At 33.5% G+C, this 23,032-nt stretch overlaps 1 protein-coding gene across 6 annotated transcripts in view; it reads right to left on the bottom strand.

The window, feature by feature from the left end:
- The window catches only part of LOC145681054 (uncharacterized), a 221,069-nt gene that overhangs the window by 63,687 nt on the left and 134,350 nt on the right, over positions 1-23,032 (bottom strand). For 3 of the 6 annotated variants that reach the window (XM_081752396.1, XM_081752394.1, XM_081752395.1), the window contains exons 3-4: positions 20,590-20,697; positions 1,033-2,886 (exon numbers count right to left, since the gene is read on the bottom strand). In XM_081752396.1, coding sequence (XP_081608522.1) covers positions 1,332-2,886; positions 20,590-20,697 — 1,663 coding nt within the window. In that variant the 3' untranslated portion in view covers positions 1,033-1,331. Of the gene's footprint in view, positions 1-1,032; positions 2,887-20,589; positions 20,698-23,032 lie in introns of those variants that run through there. The other 3 variants (XR_014130716.1, XM_081752398.1, XM_081752399.1) reach the window with 1 other exon arrangement.

The raw sequence follows: 23,032 nt of genomic DNA, 5'->3' as shown, positions 1-23,032 counted from the left end.
AACATAGGTAGTTATATTTTATACGTTTATATTTGGATGGCAAATATCCATTCCAGAGTATAACAATATCATTTCTCCTAGGTAATTTTATTGCTACAAAATTTCAGTGGCTTTTAGAAGTTCAAAAGGCTCATTTGTTTAAAAATTACAAGTGCATCTACAGATAAATGATCCATTCTGTAATATACTGCATAAAATGGAAAGCTTCAATAGGTATTTCCTATTGGATGTTCTTTTTTTGTTTTTGGCATGCGAGAGGTTGAGAAATCTAGTTTCGAGTTTAAATATGATTTAAAGATTACGAACTGGAGCTAAAAGAAAGATGTATGATCTGGATTGTATATTAACATCAAATTCGGTGAAATGGGGGTAAGAATTCATAATTAGCGATATAATATAAATTTTTTCGTATGATCAGTTGTTACCAATATATTTCTAACGAAATTTATAATTGGAAGAGAGAATACAGAACCTTGAAAATTTATATTTTCTTTCCCATCTATTCATTGTCGCAGAGTGTAAGTTGGATCTTCCGTGATCTAGTAAATCCGTATTCAATGAAAGCCCTATTTCTTTACTTTCAAACTTGATTTTCTGAAATATAGTATGAAATAGTAACTGCAATTATATAAATTGAGCTATTCTCTCATTCATACCGTCGCGTTGTTCATTCACGTGCAAACGGTGATATTGAAATATAGAGCATAGCAACAGTAGTTTGCTTGACACAGAAATAATTTAACATAAATAAGAATACGAAGGGTACATACAATTATCATTATGTGTTCTGTAATGATTCGAACAATAAATGGTTTGTTTCCAATTCCGTAACGACTTAAATCCTTTTTCTTTACTTACCTTGTAAAATGTGTGTATCTTCTACTATTTTTTCGGAGAAAGTGGAAGTCGTTTTAAGATGGATACAATTAATTAATCATTGTTTTATTACAGTATGTATTTCCTGTTACATGACGAATACTGGTTACATACATTTGCAATTTTTTACTATTCTAATTGCGAAAGCTTTGCACCTGGTATAGTTACTCTAGGTTGCATAGCAAATATAACAAAAGAAAATATAAATATAATACCGTAATTTTGTTATCATCGAAGGTAAAGAAGTCACTGGCAATTAGGGGTCAATAGGTTGTATCTTGACCCTAGGACTCAAAACCTTTCCTCCCATTCAACAGAATTTTTGCAATAAATTAATCTCTAACAAAATATGGAATTTCACTGGTATCTGAGCATTTGTGGTCTCTTGCGTTTTATGTTAACGTCCAGGCTAGTTCTCCATCTTTATATATCTCAGCATTTAAAGTCGTGCAGTTTTAATAAAGCTTAGCGTCTATATGGGTGTTCATATGACTACTTAAATTTCCTTTATGACGGAACATTGCACCACAAATCTCACATTTATGAGGTTTGTGATCTATGTGTACTAAGAAATGTACCTGTAAGTTATTTTTGGAGGAAAAGTTGTTACCACATTTTTGGCAACGAAAGGGTTTCTCACCAGTGTGGGTTATACTGTGCGCTCTTAAGCCACATTTCTGAGCGAATCCCTTGCCACACACTTCGCAAAAATAATTTTTTTCGTTAGAATGTATCAGCAGATGCTGCTCTAAGTGAAATTTTCGAATGAATCCTTTTCCACATTTGTGACAGTAATGAGCTTTCTCACGTGTATGAGTTAGCATATGTGTGTTTAAACTTGACGTCTGAGTGAAACCCTTCTCGCAGATTTCACACCTGTAAGGCTTCTCACATGAGTGAGAAACCATATGTAAATTCAAACTTCCCTTTGTTGTATAACTTTTGCCACACTCTTCACAACAGTATGGTCTCTTGCCCATATGTAAGTACATGTGATTTCTCAGTGTAGATTTGCTACTGAATCCCTTGCCGCAATCTTCACAGTAATGAGATTTAAGTTTCGCATGTCTTTTTGTATGTGTTAGTAATTCTAATTCTCGTCTAAATTTCTTGCCACATTCTTCACATTTATGAGGCTTTTGATCAGTATGAGTTAAAACGTGTATCTTCAAACCTGATTTCGACCTGTATCTTCTTCCGCAATGATGGCAATAATGATACTCTTCCCTCTTCTCTTTCAGGTTTGGTTTATAGCGTAAGTCTTTTCCACAATTGAGACAGCATTGATTGTTGTTACTAGAATACACAGTTTTGTGAAATTTCGAAGTAGGTTTACAGGTAAAAGTTTCGCAACAGTTCTGGCAGTAATATTTCTGATTCATATGAGTAGCAATGTGATTATTCAAATATAATTTTTTACTAAAACTTCTGTTACAATTCTTGCATACGTAACGTTTCTGCTCTGTATGTCTAAAGGAATGAGATATCAATTGTGCTTTCGTAGCGAATGTTTTTCCACACTTGTCACAAGAATAAGGCTTTTCGCCGGTATGTCTAAAGACGTGTGTTTGCAAACTTGCTTTCTGTGTGAAACCTTTCCCACACACTTTACATATATGAGGCCTTTCACCAGTATGTGTAATCATGTGAAGTTTCAAACTGTAACGACAAGTGAAATCTTTTTCACACACTTTACATTTGTGAAGCTTTCCACCTGTATGCGACTTGATATGTTTTTCCAAATAAATTTTGAGGTTGAACCCTTTCCCACACTCATTGCAGCGATAACACCTTTCGTTAGAATGGATTTGTAAGTGTCTTTTCAACTTTGACTTAGAAGTGAAGCCTTTGCCGCAGATGTGACAATCAGGTTTCTTATCTTTATGTGTAATTAAATGACTTTTTAAGTCTGATTTGTGACTGAACCTTCGGTCACACTCTTTGCAGTAATGGGACTCTACATCCGAAAAGATTGACGTGTAACTTCCAGGTGGGGAAGAATTAGTTGCTCTGTAAGAAGGAAATACAAATTATGCTATCTGAGTAATATTTTATGTGATATTCTTACCTAGTTTTCCTTCATCTCTAAACAGTTTTTTATAACCAAAAAATGCACAATTCTGTAACTGTTCCATATTATTCTATCATCATTCAAAACGAGTTTTACAAGTTGGGTATTAAGAAGTGTCACAGTGTGTCAAAGCTGACTGCACTTTAAGGCGAAAACCTGCAGTGGAACCTCTTGAACCATATTACTACCCAACGTACACTACTAGTGCAAATGTTGAACGAGAACCATGCGAAGAAACACTGGGAAACAGACTTTAGTGCTGGTATATAGACACAAAATTAAACATGATAATTGCAGAAGCATGAAATCATGGACCGGCGAAATCTGATAGTCATTGCTTGGTCTTTATTACACGGAAGTAACATTGACATTTGAGAATTAACACAATAACACAATGTTACCAAATCATAAGAAAATATATCTCAATATGAATCTCATGTACATGTTACACTTTATTTTATATATTAAAAATAAGACAATGTATACCCATTTAATAAGTAACAATCATATTCTCGACATTTAATGTAGCTAATACTCTATGATAATGTTCTCATAATACAAAAAGGTTTACTGGGATGTAAACTTCATTACATAAAAAACACCGAACTTTACTAATGATCTTGTTCATAACAAATTATTATTGGCTTCGTAGTTCTAACTGCAATTATTAGAAAGAGGGAGTAGAAATGTTTCCAAAAGTTATGGGGTGTTTAGAGCAATGCACAGTGAAGCACGCTCCACAGCTTTTGTTCTTCACTTTATCCTGTTCCATTTAATTCTCAATTGTAAAATGATGGTTAAGATAGTGTGATATTGGAACTTAAAATTTAAGAACATAAATTCACCGGAAAAATATCACAAAGTAGCAATGTTATTGCCGATTAGAAATATTTTGTTCTAAGAGAAAATAACGCAGGATGTGATGTACGGAAGTGCCGTCACAAAATGTACGAATTTTAGTGCTACGACTTAAAAAACACACGGTAAAGATTACCCATCTGAAATTAGAAATTATACTCTACAGCAAAGGGAAGAAGTGCCAACGCTTTAAACCTTATAGTAACTCACATATAGAGGAAAATTGATGAACGTGTAGACAGTATTGTTTAATTTACTTCCTCAGAGAAAATTATAACGGAATCAAAGCGCATATTTGTCATCAACTGATGCCTCAACTTTTAATTATTTTCTTCAAAAGAGGAACTGTCCTAAATCATTGATATATATTTTCCTATAATTTGCTTCAATTTGAAAAAAAAAAACTTATAGCGTTATATTATACCTCCCAAATTTTAAACGATAAACTTCAACATGATGTAAAAGAAAATTAGTACACATAGAGCTTGCCTAGTAGAAAAATTAGATACACTCAGTTTTCTATATCTGATGTTTAAATTATAAAACTTTGAACAGTGGTAGTCACACTAAAAATGTCAATGTGAAGTTTATGCTGGAGTTCATATTTGATTACGGTTTCAAGAATAACAAGATTCTCAATCTAAATTTAGATTTAAACTATATAGGATAAAGTATATAGGTCCTTAGTTTTTGTGTCTCATGCTAAAAGGAGTTTCATATCAAACCAAAGTAATTAATAGAGAAATTATTTTAATTGAATAATATTAAACTGTGATCCAAACGACGTCAAACCTTCAATGCATTTATTAAGGCAAAGATGCCTTGTAACTTTGGAGCGGTTAAAAAGACTGACGCTACATTTCGGATCAGGATACTGGAAATAGAACTACACCAATTCCTTGCGGCAGCACTATCGTCATCATCTTGAACTTCGCTATCTTGGATTCCAATTCCAAAATTTTTAATAGCAAGTGGTCATCCGATATATCGTTTTGGTGTAGCATTCTACCATTAATACTCATTTTACGTTACTTTAACTGATATATAAGAATTTAATAGTTATTTCCTATGTAATCTATGTTTATTAAGAGGATGTCTACCCATTATCTGAGGCTTCAGATCCCAATGACATGTAAAATTTAATTCATAAATATCTTACAAAATACTACACTTACGAGCTTGCAATTTAGTAAACGAATGCAAAAAATCATTACAATTCAGATGATTGTCTCAATTTTGTACCTAATGACTTGGATTAGTTGCAGTCCTTAGTCCTGTAATGAGGGAAACACCATTGCAGGTAAACAGTCGAAACACCAATTGCATACCTCACAAATTACTACGGATGACATTCTTTGAAAAAAACATGTTGGGAGTGATGCATTTTGGCAATTTGAGAAGCGAAACTCGTGTCCACCACATCCGTTTTCATAGTCATTAATGCTTTGAGTAGCCTCTCTTGCCTCCTACTTCACTCCTATTTTTCTAGAACTTTACAACGGCAAGTAGCTTAATTTGCTTTCTCCACCAAAGCGGATATGACTGGCGTGTCAACAAAATATTTCGTAAAACAAAGATAACGATCTTTGTAACTTAGGTATCAAACACGTTTCCGATTGTTTTTCAACATCTTTTATTTCTTGTGCGCCAAAAGAACCCCTATGAAAAAAGCAGAGGAGCATTTGGACCCATGCATTTTTAGAGCAATCTTGGATCCTATTTAGTTGTGATTCCCCGTTATGTGTTTTCTTTGTGTTGTGAATAGTTCAAGAGAATGGAAGCCTCAAAGAGGAAGAAGATATGGTTCCCTTACTGCCAAGAAAAAATAGAGAAAATTGACGAAAAAGATTTTCTGCAATAGAGTACCTCTCAGGGGTCTCAAGAATAGCTTTCATCTCCACTAATCTTAAATTGGAACTGCAAGTCATAGAAATTAACCATTTGCAGTTTCAATAGTGATCTTCATAGTACGAGAATGGAAACAAGTTAGCGAGAAGTGTTTTCTTTTTGCATTTAATTCAGCGTTCTAAATACATTTGCCTTGTCTTAGGCCTCTATTCATACTGGCAGTAGTTGAAATTAACGACTTCCGGTTTTAACCTTGATGGCTGTAGAATAAAAGCTAATAGATAAGATGAAGCGAGCTTTTCTGTAATCAATTACTTGTCCCGTAGAAATCTCCTACGATTTCCAGTTTTGATATGAATTGTGAAAATGCTGCAACCAGAGAAACAAAACTCCTAAGCGTAAAATACACTGGCAGTACTATTTGTCTATTGAACTTTTTTTTTTTTTTTTACACTGTCGAGTAGCCGTGGATTGTGATTTTTGAATATGAATTAAGTCAAACTTAAGGTCATAGGTATGCTACGAGTTTACTACTAGATACACTTGTAGTTTTACAAATAATTTACAAGTAAAGCAATAGAGTCTTCCCATTCAGCACTGTTTAAGCTTGACTAAGCCAAACCGAGTAGCATGTGAACAAGGAATTCGGAGTTAGGGAAACTAATATATAAGAGTGTTCGAATGAAACTAAACCTATTTTAGATTTGTAATATATAAGAAGACATCGCAAAAGACCTGAGAGGTTATCTGGTTCACATACCTAAAGTTAAAAAAACAAAAATAGAAGAGTAAAATTGCGGTTGAATCTAGAAGTAATTCCAATAAAAGATATTTTTATTCTTTCTGATCCTATTGAAAGTCTTGAATAACATACCAAAAGTCTATCAAAATCTGACTAGGGGAAGGCCGCCATTTCTGATATTTTCGCAAACAATTTTGATCAACTTTTCTTATAATATCTGGCCAATGATTCAAATTAGGGACTTGGTTTCTGTCCCAAATCAAGGCTAGTAAACAATATAATAATCAAAATGTACAACTAGTATAATTTTATGCAGATTTATTTAAATATGGTTACTGTTAGGCTGAAAACGTTGTTGATTTGATCTTATTTCGTCATTTTCATGGCTAATATCTATGAAATCCTCAGATACTGGAGAACACCCCGGAAATGAAATTAACAGATCCTAGTCTTAACTTTCCATCGACTCCAAAGCTGTTTAACTATGTCTGAAAGTAAGGGAGCTACGTGGTTTCATGTCATGCAGGTATTGTATTTTGAGTCACTCACATATGTAATTGAGGAGTTTGATGTAATAATGGCCTAAGCGAATTTACACCCTTTTTGCATCAAATGCATTTGTGGATTTTCCTTACCTGTTTAGCCTACTGGTAAAATTTCAATTCAATATCGAAGTAAAATGCTGTATATTACATTGTTTTATGTACGAAAAAAAGAGTACTTAAATTTTCAACATTGTTTTTCTCCAACTGCATATTTTAGACTTGTATCAAACTCCTCAATTCAGGTACTGTCGTTAGACATCAAAACGAGAAGGAAGTTGGCAGAAACAATAAATAACCTTTTGGATCTCTTGGTGGAAAAAATGAACTTTAACTCCGATTCCTTAACGTCTATTTTCATCAAGTTAGTGCCGAAGTAAAGGGCATAAGCTATACAAGAACGGAACAAACAACGATTTTCAATAAATCATAATTACATGTGTAATTAAATGTTATATTTAGATTGTTTGGTACGAAAGATCATGTAGGAAACTTATATACCGTAATGGTAACCGTTAATCTTTACACGTATTTTGCATTTTGTGCAAGATAAAATTCGAAAAACATATACAAATTAACTGTTATCATTATTCTTGTAAAAAAAAAAAAAAAAAAAAGTATATTGCACTAGGAAGCTGACTAGTCTAACGATAACGTACGTTTATAATGACTACAATCATTAGCAATATTAATGAATAATTTATATACGGAAGATTTTTATTAACATGCAAAGTTGTTGTTAAATACACATAAACAACAAGAGAGCTTTCGAAATATGTTGAAATGAACAAACCAGTTTTTATGTTAGCTTTGAAATGAACCAGAAATTATAAAAGTAACTCAGTGAACATCAGGAAGAATAATGTGCAATCTATTCGTAATATATCGTGGTCGAAAAGGGAAAAGTACAATCAAAGCGAAAATATCTTTCTTCAATCACAACTGCTCGAAGCTGCAGGTGAAGCACTGTTACCAGAATTAGTCATCATTGCTTTCCTTTTCCACTCCTGTTGTATCTCTTATCTTATGACATGTGGTTGTGTGGCATTCAGAACAGACACTTGAGCAGTCGAGGCCATGTTTCTTCCAGTTGCATTGCATGATAGAACAAAGAGTTGTAAAGTAGCCACATTCTATCAACTCAGGTGCTGGGAGTTCGGCCATCTTCACTAGTGACAGATGTCCAACACGGAGTTCCCAATCCCATTGGAGTTATCAAGTTCGAGCTGGGCCTTTCCAGAATCTCTCATAAGTCCATATGAGTCAAATATTGATGACGGGTATGTATATAGCTCAAATCGAATTCACTGCTTTTTGCGCAAATGGTAAGACGCTAGAAAAACAGTTGAGGGTCTATGTAAAATGTCTCATCCCTCGTCCTAACTACCGGTACTACCCTCATTGGTTTCACCATATTGTTTCTCTTGAATGAAAATTGTGTAACCAATTTATCATTTATATGAACAAGAAGTCTGCCCACTACTTCACCAGCCATTTCAGAATTTGTTTCTGCAGAATATGTGATTCATGTAATTACGTTTCTCAGATTTCGATCAAGATAGAAAAAGATGAGCTGTTACACATTTTTTAGTGCGTCAGCGTTGTCGCTCTTCACACGGGATTTAGTCAGAATTCACAAATGATGTTGCACAGTCATCGCCTATTGAATCTTAGTGAACTCTTCCATCCCCTGGTCCAGGAGAGTAAAATGGATATCTACATTAGCAATACGAAGTACTGTTTTTGTGCCATCTCTTTATCGTGTGTTAACCCATTCTTAATGCCTTTTATGATCGTCATTAGCATCTGCTAAATTATTAAATCCGTGCAGAGTCCATGCCAAAACCTCTGCCTTAAACCATGTAGTGCACTCATGAAACCCGCTAGTGCGTTTGTAGCCACATCTTCAAGTTCTAACATGCTTAGTAAGTATATTCATGTTGAATATGCATACGAATTTTGGCAGCATGTTGCAAAAAAGTAAGCATTTCCTTTACCGTATCCAAATGCATTACCCAATTAGCTGTTCTTTCACCTTTAATAAATGATTTCAGGATATCCACCATTTCAATGTACACCATCAACAGTACAGGAGTTCTCCAGATTTTTCGATTTTTTATCCTGTACTTTTTATTTTGTAAAGCCAGTTGATGACGTCATTAGGAATTTCGGAAGCCAACATTTCTTCTATTGTTCAACTTAGTATATATATTTATTTTATATTTTATTATTACTCTCATATGCATATTATAGTTTATTATATTTTCTCGATTTTTTAATTTATAGACTTGTTATTACGGTTCTTAGAGTACCTTACATGTAATTGTAATAAAAGCTTACACCCTTTACTTTGGCACAAACTTGATCAAAATAGGCCTTATGGAAGCGGAGTTATAGTTACTTTTTCTAACCAATAAATCCAAAATGTCATTTGTTGGTTTCTGCCAACTTCCTTCTTGTTTTCATGTCTAACCATAGTACCCGAATTGCGTATGTGAGTGACTAAAATACAACAACCTGTATCATATAAAACCACGTACCTTCCTTCCATTCAGACATAGGCAAACAGTTTTGATGTCGATGGAAATCTAAAACTGGTATCATTTAATTTCACTTCGGGGTGTTTTCCAGTATCTCACGAGGATTGCATAGTAATTATTCATCAAAGTGACAAAATAAGATCAACTCAAAAAAGTTTTCAGCCTAACAGTAATCATATTTAAATAATTTTACATACAATTATACTATTTGTACATTTTTATGATTCTATTGCTCATTAGCTTCGATTCGGGACAAGAACCAAGTCTCTAGATTTATTCAATGCGAAGATATTATAAGGAAAGTTTATCATAATGGTTTAAGAAAAATCCTAAATGGCGGCTTTCCCGTAGTCAGATTTTGATAGACTTTTGATATGTTATTCAAGACTCTCAACAGGACTAGAAACAATAAAAATATCTTTTATTACAATCATCTCTACGTTACCCCAATTTTCGACCTAAATTTACTCGTCTAATAGATAAGAGTCTAAGACATACTCGGTTAGAGCCTAAGTTAGGATAAAGCAGTAAGTATAAGCATTCCATCACGCTATTTTTTATATCTGAGAGATAAGGTTGTATATTTCACAGGATGTGCCGGTGACCAGAGCGACACCTACCATTCAGACGCAAATCGTGTTAGAAATGGCTGTTGTCTCTTTAATACCAGGTGTTTCCAAACCTTTGTCCATCCCCTCTATTTTTAAGAGTAAACTACTCCGTGAATTGTTTGTAAAATAAATGAGTTACTCGGTAGCGTTAGGTTTATTTTGAAATATTTGTTTATGAAATACGAACAGAATGGCGTGCTTCGTTTTATTTTAAAAATCGTCCCAAAAAATTCAAACAGTAAACTACACTTTCTGTATTTTTAAATTAGTATGGCGTTGACGTATGAAATAAAACATAAAGAAAACCCGTTTGAAACGTTTCCGAGATTTTTTTTTTTTTTAATTTCCCCTTCAAGAAATTCCTCTTACCTTTAGAGGTAGAAGAAAATACAATCACTGTTCTGTAGAATTCTTGTAAACAGACACATTTCCTATGTTCATTGGTACATTAAAGGAATGCTGACTGAAAATAATCACTATGTTTTTTATCCAACATTTCGTTCTGGAGTTTTTGTTTTATTGTACCTTTACGACGAATTTTCTGCGCACTATACATGTGAAATACTGCATTTGTGTACCAAGATTGGTCTATAGGCTTTTTCACATTTTCATAGGAGAATTCAATTTCCACAGTTGTTTTCTAACACCATGTGCATATATTATACTTACTTATTTTCGAGTAATAAGAACCAACAAGAACAAGTAGTAACAAAAAGTAACAAGAAGTAACAAGAAATGTCTCAGTCCTAGTTCCACTTATATTTATGACAATACTATGAAAAAGTTAGAAAGTGGCCCACACAGTCTAAATTTTTGACATTGCATCCATCCTCCATTAGCCTGGTCGGTTTGAAGATCAGCATGCTTTTCTGCACCAATGATATAAGAGACGTGAGCATTCTATGGAATCCGAATCGTTAGTAATCCCTTAAAATTTCAAGACTTCCACTGGGCATCAAACCCGAGATCCGTGCTTCAAGGGTGTATGAGCTAGCCACGAAACCAACAGAAAAACTGAATTTTTGGAAATTACTTAGGTATGCTTTTTCAAGGAAAAGCTAGTTCATGGGGTTTTGTCCACTGTGTCTGTTCAATGGATCTTAAAATAAAGTTGACTTTCTCATTACTTCCAGAAAATTATCTGAATAATGTTGCCAGAGAATGGAAGTAATTACCCGTTACGAATTTCAAATCCCAGTAACTAAAAGAATAATGGAGTTTGAATTCATGTAAACGGCTCATTCAAACTTAGAGCTCCAAAGGAACTATAAATTTCAACCATAATCTGTATGGAACTATTGATCCTGCTCTCCAAAGTATATTTTGTACCGTTGAGGCAGTGTTATTACAAAGAGTCGGAACTTCCTAATATAAATTTAGACGCTAAAAATAATTACGACTAGGATTTAAATTTTTGGGCTTTCGGCATCTAGACCATTTAGCCCGTCAGGTATGAAGGATGACGTCTTTCGGCGAGCACACTATCCAGGGAAAAGAAAAGAGGAAGGATTAGGGAAGGAAGGAAGCGGCCTGGGACCCATAAGTTAGGTACCATACCGGCATTTGCCTGGTGTGGAAGATACCCCAGGAAAATCTCATTCAGGATGGTGGGTCTGTAAAACCGTTTTACACTTTTTCGACCGAGTGCCCTCACCAGAAATCAAACCCGGGGCCGCTCGCGCCGAAGGCGAGAGCGTTAGCAACTACTCTACGCGGGGCCATAGTAGCAATAATTTTCTAAGTAGAGATATTAGTAATGAACAAACTGAGGTTCTCTACCTGAAATTTACTTTCGCACTATACATCATACACAAGGAAATAACAAAGTCAAATTGTCGTATTCTTCCTTTGTAGTGTTCACAGAAAATCTTCTATCCGGTGTAGAGAAACGAAGGAAATAAATGGGATAAGGATGGCACCACATGACGTCCTGCCATATTCATTGGAAAGGACTTCAGTGGCGGAGGAATCCCTAGCTGTCAGCAGCACATATCTTCGCGAAGACCAAACTAGAGTAGACAACCTTCAAACAGTGTATAAGAAATAGTCCGTTACAATCATACGAAAAAAAAGTTCATTTCTATTGATTTACATCATTAAGCATAAAATTGAAACGATCGTCCAATTTTTATTGTTTTTCTGTATTCGTATGAAGAATTTTAAGTTGCTGAGTATCATACGTCGTTAGATGTTCGTGAAAAAAATCTTCACATGTTATCTTATGGCACTGAGAAACCAGTGGTGAAAGGTATATGATCTCCTTAATTCATAATTGTCTTTCCAAACTTATAAGGATCTTTCGGCTAAAAAATGCCTCATTCAGTATACTGTAAATGCATTGGGAAATATAGGTCGTTTGCGTCACCACTTAATATTATTGAATGAAATTAATTTTTTTCATGAGTTATTTAGAACTTATATGGAATAATTTCCGGAGCTGAAATAGAGCGGATTCCGTATCTCAGCTCCCACAAGAAGTGCTTTTACTAACAGTAGATGTAGAAAGGTGCGAATGATAATGAGGACTATTAGGGAACTGATGATCAGTCCAGATAGGAATGCAACAAGAAAGGTAACGTATGAGTCATCCCTTTGCTTGAGAAGGGGAGTTCCCGACTTCTTTAAAGAGAAGTATTAATTTTCTTGGTATTAAAAGCACAAGAATGGCAGTTTTCTTTCCATATAACAATAGCAAATATACACAGTAATGGCAAAAAGTAATAAGTAAAACACGGCCTGTGTAATATTTGTACTTGCAATTCATACTCTAATCTAAGAAAACATTTAATGAACCAGACTCCATTAGGAAGAGGAAGCATTTTTGCACCCGAAGTTAAAAGTGTGTAGAAAAAAGGGAACGCTGATGATGAAATTAAAAGTGCTACAATTGTAAGATAATTTTTTCCATATACACATGCATGCACACACCTTCAGGTAAATAAATTTACACAAAATGACACTGTCACCTTGTTTGTCGAAAAAAAGTAGTGTTGATAAATATATTTGTTTAAAACACTCATTGCTAGGAAGTAAGGATTAATATGACGAAATATCAGTACAGTCGGTTTTCTTGTACGCTCCTCGTCACAAAAATCTGGTGCATATTCAAGAATTTAAGTAAAACAACTTAGCATAATTCAATTTCTATTCTGACACATCTGCATAAAACAAACTTAGTTTTCTCTACATTTATCTGCAAAGTCTAACATGCACAATACATAAAAGGAGACGACTATCTGGACTTTGTAGCCCACTGGATTTATAATCAGCAATTGAACCATAATCACTAGGAGCGATAGGGAACAACAAGTAAAGAAATGACATACTTCTTTACACACAGATCGATTAAACAGATGCCATGTCATCAAGGAAGAAACAACAACAAGAAATATTGAGCACTGAGTATCGTGGATTAACAGTGTAGTAAATGTCTGATGGCTTATATACTGCCGTTCTCAATATGTGTTGAAATGCAACTATGAAGAAAAATTGTCACAATCTAACTGAGAAAATCATTATTGTACAAATCTAATACGTGTATCTGTACATGTACTGATCATGTGTTTTTAATGTACTTCATTAGAACACATACATTAACTAACTGAAATTTTTACTTTTGGCTCTAATATATATATATTCTTACATATAAAGTATCTTTGCCTTGTAAACAAGTACACCCATATTTCATGCAAAAGGAGATACTGAGAAGAAAATAATTTACCAATATATTACTTTATAAAAATGAACAACATTTGGTTTTGAGTCATTTCTATGTTTTTTTTTTTTTTTTTTTTTTTTTTTTTTTTTTTTTTTTTTAAGGCCAAATTGCTAAATCTAGGAAGTTAAAGCTGAGGAGGTAGATAGAATTTGTGAAGAACGTTACCACTAACGAATGATGTAAAGGAATGAAATAGAGATTGCAGTTCTTATAATATGAGGTCTATATTTCGGGAATGCAGGCAACTCGTTTAAAATAGTTAAACACATGTGTCGCAAATTTTTATATTTGTCGGCCAAGGAAATAAGGGATGAAAAGAAACCTGAATAAATGTTATTCTAACAATAATATATCTAGAAATTCTTTAAAGACGGAGGCATAAAATTTTAAATTTGGACTTTTGACTTGAAATTTTTAAAACGTTTTGTAGTGTTTTTAGATTTTTGATTTAAAGTGAAAGATAAAGAGATGAAGATGTGTCATTTAAACGCACATATAAGGCATTACAACTTCGAAAAGTTGATTTTGAGTTTAACGTCCCGTTCATCAGCGAGGCTATATGAGACGTGGACCTACTGATTAACGTAGAATCCGAACCACATGAGCTCCCGCCGGGAATTGAACCCGGGTCTACCACGCCAAAGGCGCGTACGCTAACCACTTAGCCACGAAGGAGCTCTACAACTTCGAAGAATATTTGGGTTTCACAAATTCTAAATTAAAAGTGCAGAAAAGAGAAAGCAGAACTCTCCGGAGTAACAAGTTGGGTTTGAAACTATTTAATATACGAAGCATCAGAGGCTATATATAAAAAAGTGATGTTTACCTACTCAGTCTAGAATATCGCTTACAAACAGTAAGAGTGGGGCTTCAAGCTATTTTATAAAAGAGGTATCAGAGGTTAAAAAAAATGTAATCTTTACTTACCCAGTCTAGAATATCATTTACAAAGAAGCATTTACGGTGTTTCTTATTGATGGCTTATACCACGAGTTATTACCAAATGTTGTAAAGAAAAAAAAGCGCAACATTACGTTCTACTATATTATTTGTTCAATTTTCCTGTAATTACATCAATTTGTTTTTACAGCCAACAAAAAATGGCAATTAACGAAATATTGTAAAGAGCTGAAGAGCCAAATACCAAATGGAGAATTCCGAAGTAGCATAAACAAATCTCAATCCCTCAGAATTTTCTTTTATTATTCGACAATACCTGTCAAATGTTCTTTTCGTTCTCACCCCTAACCGTGCACGATGATTGCTCAACTCTTTAGCGCTACGAGTAAAGCTGCTCGAATTTATACCAAGAAATTCAATATTACATTTGACTCGAAATAAATGTTCATTAAACACATCGAAACGTTATTCAAGATGCTTTTAAATTATTTGGATTCAAAATTAGAAGTGGTAAGGACGTTAGCAATAAGTCAAGACTCTTGAAAACATGTTAGGGGTAATCCAAATTAAATCGACCAACGATGGTTGCTGACAAAATATTGTTTTCTATTAATTTTCTACCCAAATTTGTACGACATTCTGGGAGTTGAAAATGGGTATTCTTTTTGTTTAGACGCACAGGTTTCGTCGTAGCGGCCATTTTGTATAGGCATCTGAGCGCATTTTTGAATCTTTTAGTGCATTGCGTTAAACACTGTAGCTTGTTAGGTTTTAAATATAATGAGTTGAAACCAAAACCATATGAAAGATAATGGAATGGACAATATTTTATGTTCTGTGCACATCGAGACGTGTTACAGAAGGTCAAGGAAGAAGATTTGAACATTGAGGTTTAAAACCCAAAAATTCCAATTTTGGAATGTACATCTTGAAACGAAATAAATTATAATCGCCTTCAATTTTTTGTCTACACAGAGACTAGATAAAAAAAAAAAAAAAAAAAAAAAAAAAAAAAAAAAAAAAAAAAAACAATGTCCCAAACAAGTTTGAGATCTGAGAACTATATACTTGATTTTTGGAAACTTTTAAAAATTACGAATTTTCGAAAATCGTGTAATTTCACTATCAACTATCCGAAAGAGGACAGAAGTGAAAAATCTCAAATTTACACAAAACAGACGATACTTGAGCTTTACCAAGTGGGTAAAATCGCATCTCTGAGACTCAAGAAGTTTGTGAGTTATGTCTTTTTTCACTGGGACTTAATATCATGAAGCGCCATTGAAGTGAATATAAACATGGCAAAAGTCAAAATAACACGACAGTAATGTTAAATGGGAAAAGTGTGCATAATTTATGAATCATATCTTGTACAAAAAACGAAACTAGTCTGTTATTTCTTTTCTGCCAATAGCGCTACTGTTAAGACATCAGTGAGGTAAAAAGTTTACCAATTTGTATATAGAGTTTGGCACTGATACCTGTAGGAGTTGTGAAGTCAGCGGGTGTGAGTTTCCGGTGGATCTTAGTGATTGGCACTCACACGTCGTCATTCGTACATAGTTTAAAAGAGGTTCTTGCGCCATGGGGATGCAGTGATCAAAAAGATCTTTATTTTCCTGACTGATATCTTCAATTCCCCCAATTCACAAAGTCTATCATAAATACAGGCTACGGTATCATTAGATGCAAATGAGAACATGCTATGCTCTGTAAGTACTGAAGTATTGCAATCAGTAAATTCATCTGACTGCGAGTATTCATAAGATCTGATTTGTGTTTCCGTAAGAGGTACAAATCTATATGATTTGGTATGAATATATTCTTTTACAAGTAGCAAATCTCTAATTTCTTGCTGTTTGACTGCACGTCTTCTGATGAAACATAGATAAATTGTATGCCTGAGATACTATATCAACACAAAACCTGTACATTTGTTCAGCTTTTAAAATCAAGAATTTTACATCACTGCAACAACTTGTAACTCAGAAATTACTCAAGTCTCAGTAATGCAGTTTTACTCTCTTGTTACTGCACAACTATCGTCTATTTTGTGCAAATTTGGGATTTTTCACTTATATCCTCCCTGAGATATTTGATGGTGAAAATACACGATTTTCGAAAATTCTCAAAGTTTAAAAAATTCCAAAAAATCAAGTATACGGTTCTCAGATCTGAAAATTGTTTGGGATGTTTTTTTTTACTATCTAGTCTCCATAAAGACAAAAAAATGAAGGTGAGTCTTATTTATTTCGTTTCAAAACGTACATTCCAAAATGGCCATTTCTAGGTTTTCAACCTCAATGTTCAGAGCTTTTTTTTCGACGTTCTAAAGTACGCCTCAATGTGCACAAAACACAGAACGTTGTCCATTTCACTATCTTTCACATGGTTTGAACTCATTATGTTTAAAACCTAAAAAGTTACAGCATTTAATGGAATCCTCTGAAAAGTGCAAAATACGTTCAGGCGCGTATACGAAATGGCCGTCACAAACCTGCGCGTCTAAAAAATAAATGAACACCCATTTTCAACTCCCTGAATGTGGTACAATCTTAAATAAAAAATTAAGAAATAAATTTTGTCAGCAACCTTTGACCTGGAAATTGGTCGATTTCCTTTGGATTGCCCCATTACTCATATATACTCTCCAAATTCGAATACCCTGCTGCAATTTAAAATCCCTCGCAATAAAAATAACAACAACATATTGAAGAAGTTCAATCAAAAAATCTTAGGTACTTAGTACACAAATTAATTGAATTTACCCCTTACTTGAAAACCATAGTACACTCGTAGAGAATTTTAATATCTACGCATTAGAACAAAAGCAGAATATTACCGATCTCGTATTAATCTAAAACGTAGTTCAAAATGAATTCGATTGCTCCAACTTTCCATCAGCACTAAACTTCCAAGTTCCTTCAGTTAGAACAAGAAATAAAGATACAGGTATCTTCTATTGCAAAAAGCTAGGACCAACATAATCCTGGAGTTACCAAAATGGAGAATATGCACTGTCTATAATAAATTATGTCAAAAAGTGATAAAATTCATATATGCACGATGTCCTGTAAGGCACTGAAAGAATATTGTAAAATTGTATTATGATATTACTACATTCTAATTGGACATCTGTCAGTTGTGTTAATAAATAAAGAAATAAGTAAAAGGGTCTTATTTTTAGGAAAATAAAACATTGATGACTGACTAAACATATGGCTGCAGAAGTTAGTTTCTATCTCTCCTACATCGTTTTTATTACCTTTAAACTGATTTCAAATTTTGGCTACACAATATGTTTTAAAACGGAAAGTTTCATTGTTACTATATATCCACCCATTATATTATCTGCTGATTCTTTACATGTCAAAATTTCAGTGTGTATGTTGAGAGATGATTATGTTCCAACCCATTGTATTACTATGACATAATTTGTACTTTCATATTCAAGCTTTATTTAAAAAAAAATACTCGAAGCAATTTTTATAGAACGGGAAGCCATTTATTTAAGTTGATAATTGCTCGAATAATAGATTTGAGGTATGAGAAAAATTCAGTATAATACAGAATCTGGCACCGGAATATCTATATTGCATGCTGCAATCTTGCAACACAACAAATCATTTTATGAAAGTAAAACTGAAATTTCCTAATCAGAAATAAAACAAGGAACTATGTAAGTAGATCTCTAGTAAAAATAAAACAATAACCTCAAGATTCGTGTGTGTGTGTGTAAAGCTTACAACGCATGAATAATAATAAAATCCATTGGATTTTATAATAATTTTGGGAAGTTAGGATATTTCTATTATTCACACAGATATTATACCTCAATCCATGCAGTGGAAGTGTAAGTATTTCAGCAGACAGAGAGACAAATTTATTACGGCAAAAGTTGAGAAAATGCAGCGTTTGCTTCCCGACGTGAAACCAACTGTAACCTTTGAGCAATTTTTTCTGGAAGTAGTCAATCACCGGAACTATCTTGAAATATTGAAAAAGAATTCGCAAGAAATTTGGGAAAAAATACCTGAACAGTGGGAAAACGAACCGATTTTCCACCAGAATACTGTATCAGCATATAAAGCTCTGTCTGTCATGCAATTTGTGGCGCGTAAATGAATGATCGTCTTCTTGTAACTCTGCTTTGCTGGCTTTATCCGGCGTCATATCACTCTTCTTCGTTCCCTTATATTAAAAGCTGGTCTAAAAAGAGCATCTAGTGTCTTACCCCAAGATGTCAAATCGACGAACACATCTTTTACGCGAACTCAAAAGAAACTATAATTACCTTTAATAACGGTGAAAGCATCTAACACAGAAATGTGCAGATAATAAAAGGAACAGTTTCGGCGCTGATATTGCGTTAGACGAGAATGGGGTAAAAACGAAATAATCTGTTGGCACGATTTGTGATGTGTCACCCCCTCAAAATTCAGATAAATATTAATAAATATTCAAAATTCAAACAACAAGGACGCCAAGTTTACTCAGCAATTTAAACAAATCGAACAAACACGACTAATGGAATATAATCTTTATCCATGCAATCCCTCTTAAACTTAAGAAAATAATACGATGATTCCATAAGGAACAGGAAACTTTCTTGCAACTAACATTAAAGGTGAATTTAATAAAAAGGATGAAAAGCGTGACCTAAAACTAAAGTGGTTTTAGTTGCAAGGTAATACTTTCCATACACACAGAGGTAAGGATACTTCACCGACTATTATTTCTGCTACATACATTTTCGCAAAAAAGTTCTAATTTTTTGTTTGGAACATGCATTCGCATCAAGCGGTGATTCGTATAAGAACGTACAAAAAATATTTGATTTTATTATTGTATGCTTCTTATCATAAAAATCTACACCGTCTTTAACAGTAAATGCAACACAGCTAAGAATAGCTCTATTTAGACAGATCTGCATAAAAGAAAACGAATTTTCACTAGATTTTCTCTAAAGAATATGAACAGTATATAGGGAAGACACTACCTACATGCTGCTACGAAGAGCCTATATGATCGGCACTTAAAGAATATTAACACATGCAATAAAAAGAACCTTGGTAAGTCAAGAACTAACAAACTTCATTACGGACAGTCCGATTCGATGTATTCGAGTAATTAAGGAACGAAGAGAAACAAAACATAGAGTATATACTTAGGAGCATACAAAAGTAGAAACCATATAGTTCCGTACTACTCAGTGTGGGTTCAAATGCAATCTATGCGAAATTATTTATTTTTGTGTTAAGAATCTGTATTTGAGAAAGAAGCTGTTGTGTAAATGAAAACAAAAAAAAAAAAAAAAAAAAAAAAAAAAACGCACGACAAAATATGTGAGAAATATATTTAAGGTAATGTGTTAGAACACAATATATAACTAAATTAAATTTCTCTAGCTTCTAGCCTGTACTAATAAACAATGAAACGAACTACGTCTTCTAAACTAGAATTTTAGACTTCCGTGCAACAGAAATTATCCAACAAAAGAATTCTTTAGCTAGGTTTATAATCACTCAGCATCTTCTTGCTGTGAATAACTTCGAGGGCCTTATATTTACTAATTTAATAAACGGTCCATGATAGACAGATATACAATGTTTTTAACATATATCGGGATACAATTTACCAATTAACATTTATAAAGTTTGTTATTCGACTCTTGGCCCGTGTACCATTATTAAATGTAATATGCATAAAGACACATGAAAACATAACACTAGACTGTATTCTGTTATTTGTTCAAATTCCTTGCAATTACCATAGTACACATTTACCTAAAAAAAAAAATCGAATTAATGAAATACTGCAAGTAGGTGAACGCCTAAAGATATACACCACAATTAATCTTAAATGTGATATATGTAACCGTACCTGAATTCCTCAGAATTGTCCTCCAGTTCTCCAGAATCATCTTCTTGAAAGTTGTCTTCACTCTTATCACTACTACGGCTAGAGTACTGATTACTTAAATCTTCATCCCTACGACAAAAATGTCACAATGTAGTATCACAGAAATTGATTTTACTGTGAAATAGTTAACACTTTACAATGAATTATCCATTTTTAAACGACTAATAAAACATTTAGCTATTGTACTCTCTTTACAAACTGCCATTACATCATTCTTACCATTTTCTAAAGGATGTCCTAAATCTCTTAACACGGAAAATTTAATATTATTTAATTTTTTGCTGATCTTCAATATTTCAAAATATCGATAGATATACCTAAAAGTGATTCTTATGATCCAGGTCATTAGCATTAATATGGGATTGTTTGGAACTGCAAAATTAAATAGTCTCGTTTATTAATTCCCTTTTGCAGAATGTGGCCAAATGAAATGACATACAATTCTGAAATTTTGTAATGCTTTAAACAAACGACTTTCTGAAATGAAAAATAAAATTTTCAGATCGAGAATTAAACGAGATACTATGTACACTCATGTCCAAAATTATTGTCGCATATCTATAAATATGTTGTTTTAGGAATATAATTTAATAACGAATTCGTTCGCTATTTCTTAAATTGTTACTGTGTATAATCGGCAAAGACATGTATGTGGCAAATTTCAAGTCAAAAGAGCAGTATATAAGAACAATAAAACGAAAATAAAACTTTCTTGTCCATTTAGCAATATTTTGTTTTACTCATCCTAATTTTGGTATTTATAATTCTTTTCCTATGAAATTTACCACAAATATACATTTCCAGATTATACACGTAGTATCAGTATTAAAAGTACCCTGCAAAATCAGTATCAAATTATATTCTTACAAGAAAACAGTTATAGATATGCGACAATCATTTTGGACAAGAGTGTACATAGATGAGCACCAACATTTCGCATAGAAGAGCGTAACGAATTAAAGCTATATCCTTCAAATTGTTAAGGACACAAAAAGGAACATATTGCAGCTAACTGCAATGGAAGAAATAAAGCAACAAACATTTTCACCTATATTTTATGATCATATAAGCCTTCTCGCGGTGAACAACTTGTATATAGCTTTTGAAGTGACAAGTTACATTGTCTTAAGCAGGCTTTCTTCTTCCTCTAACTGGAGTTATCAAATGGCTTCAAGTTGCAGCCAACGAGAGTATATAGTGATTTTTCCCACTACAGTGAATGTTGGCAATACCAGATGTGCTATCTGCAAATATTATATTACTATAATAACTCCTATGTTTCGTGAGTGGAAAAATGAATTTTGCACATAGATGTGCAATCCAGATGTTTCTATGTCAACTAGTTGTAATCATACACGTTTTTAAATGCAATTTTAAAGAACTGCAAAAATCTTTAAAAGAAGTTGTTTCGCGTGTAAATGCGAGTAGATTTGGACTTAAGCTTATGCTTAATATTTTCTTCTTACAGTGAAACCTCTACTAACGGACACCTCTATAAAGCGGACACCTCCCTTAACGGACACATTTTGTAATCCCCAAACACTGTAATAAGAAAAAACATATTGGCAAACCTCTCTAAAGCGGGCACTTTCTAGTACGGACACGGACAGTCTTTTCTCTCTTTTATACGTATTATTTACCTCCGTATTACAGACACATTCCCTAGAAATAAGTTGAAAAGTGTAGTAAAAATGCATTTTTAGTAATTCATACATGTCACCAAGGAAGCATTGTGACAATATTTTGCCTCCTCAACTGTGCTCAGCAACCTAGATGAAGCGTCTCTGTTTAACAACACTCTTATGTCCTTTGCTTGCATCCCACTCTCACCCAAGCTCTTTTAGACAAAAAAAAAAAAAAAAAAAAAAAAGTAATTGACAGTTGCCCGCCGTTTGGGATGACACGGTATTCTACTGTCCCGTTGGAGTCTATAACCAACCATAAGATAAGTTTAGTATTTTTTGTCCTCAGGTATATATATTGTCTCAAAAAGGACACTTCAGTACTGCAATTACCCCACAAATAAAGCGCCATACTGAAAACGAAGGAAGTACTGATAAGTGTAAAATGCAAAGAACTATAACATGTTATTTCCATGTTGTGCCTCGAACATAGAATATTGGATGACAGAGGATAATGCAGCTAATATTTGTAAATACATGATTCATGCAAAAATATTTTTCTAACTGTATATTACCTTGCTCACTAATTAACATAACAAAATACTGAAACCTCTTGAAGGCGGACACCTCTCTATAGCGGACAATTTTTGATTCCCCACGACTGTCCGCTTTAGAGAGGTTTCACTGTATAAGAAATCGAGCTCGTAACTTATCAAAGAAAAGTGGACAAAATAACTTCTAACAGTACTTCGATACTTTCTCCTGCTACATGTACATAAAAT

Source organism: Thermobia domestica, chromosome 3, assembly GCF_964235325.1.
Source record: "Thermobia domestica chromosome 3, izTheDome1.hap1.1, whole genome shotgun sequence".
Taxonomy (NCBI): Eukaryota; Metazoa; Arthropoda; class Insecta; order Zygentoma; family Lepismatidae; genus Thermobia; species Thermobia domestica.
The sequence above is the reverse complement of the archived record's forward strand: the minus strand, read 5'-3'. Positions and strand labels throughout refer to the sequence as shown.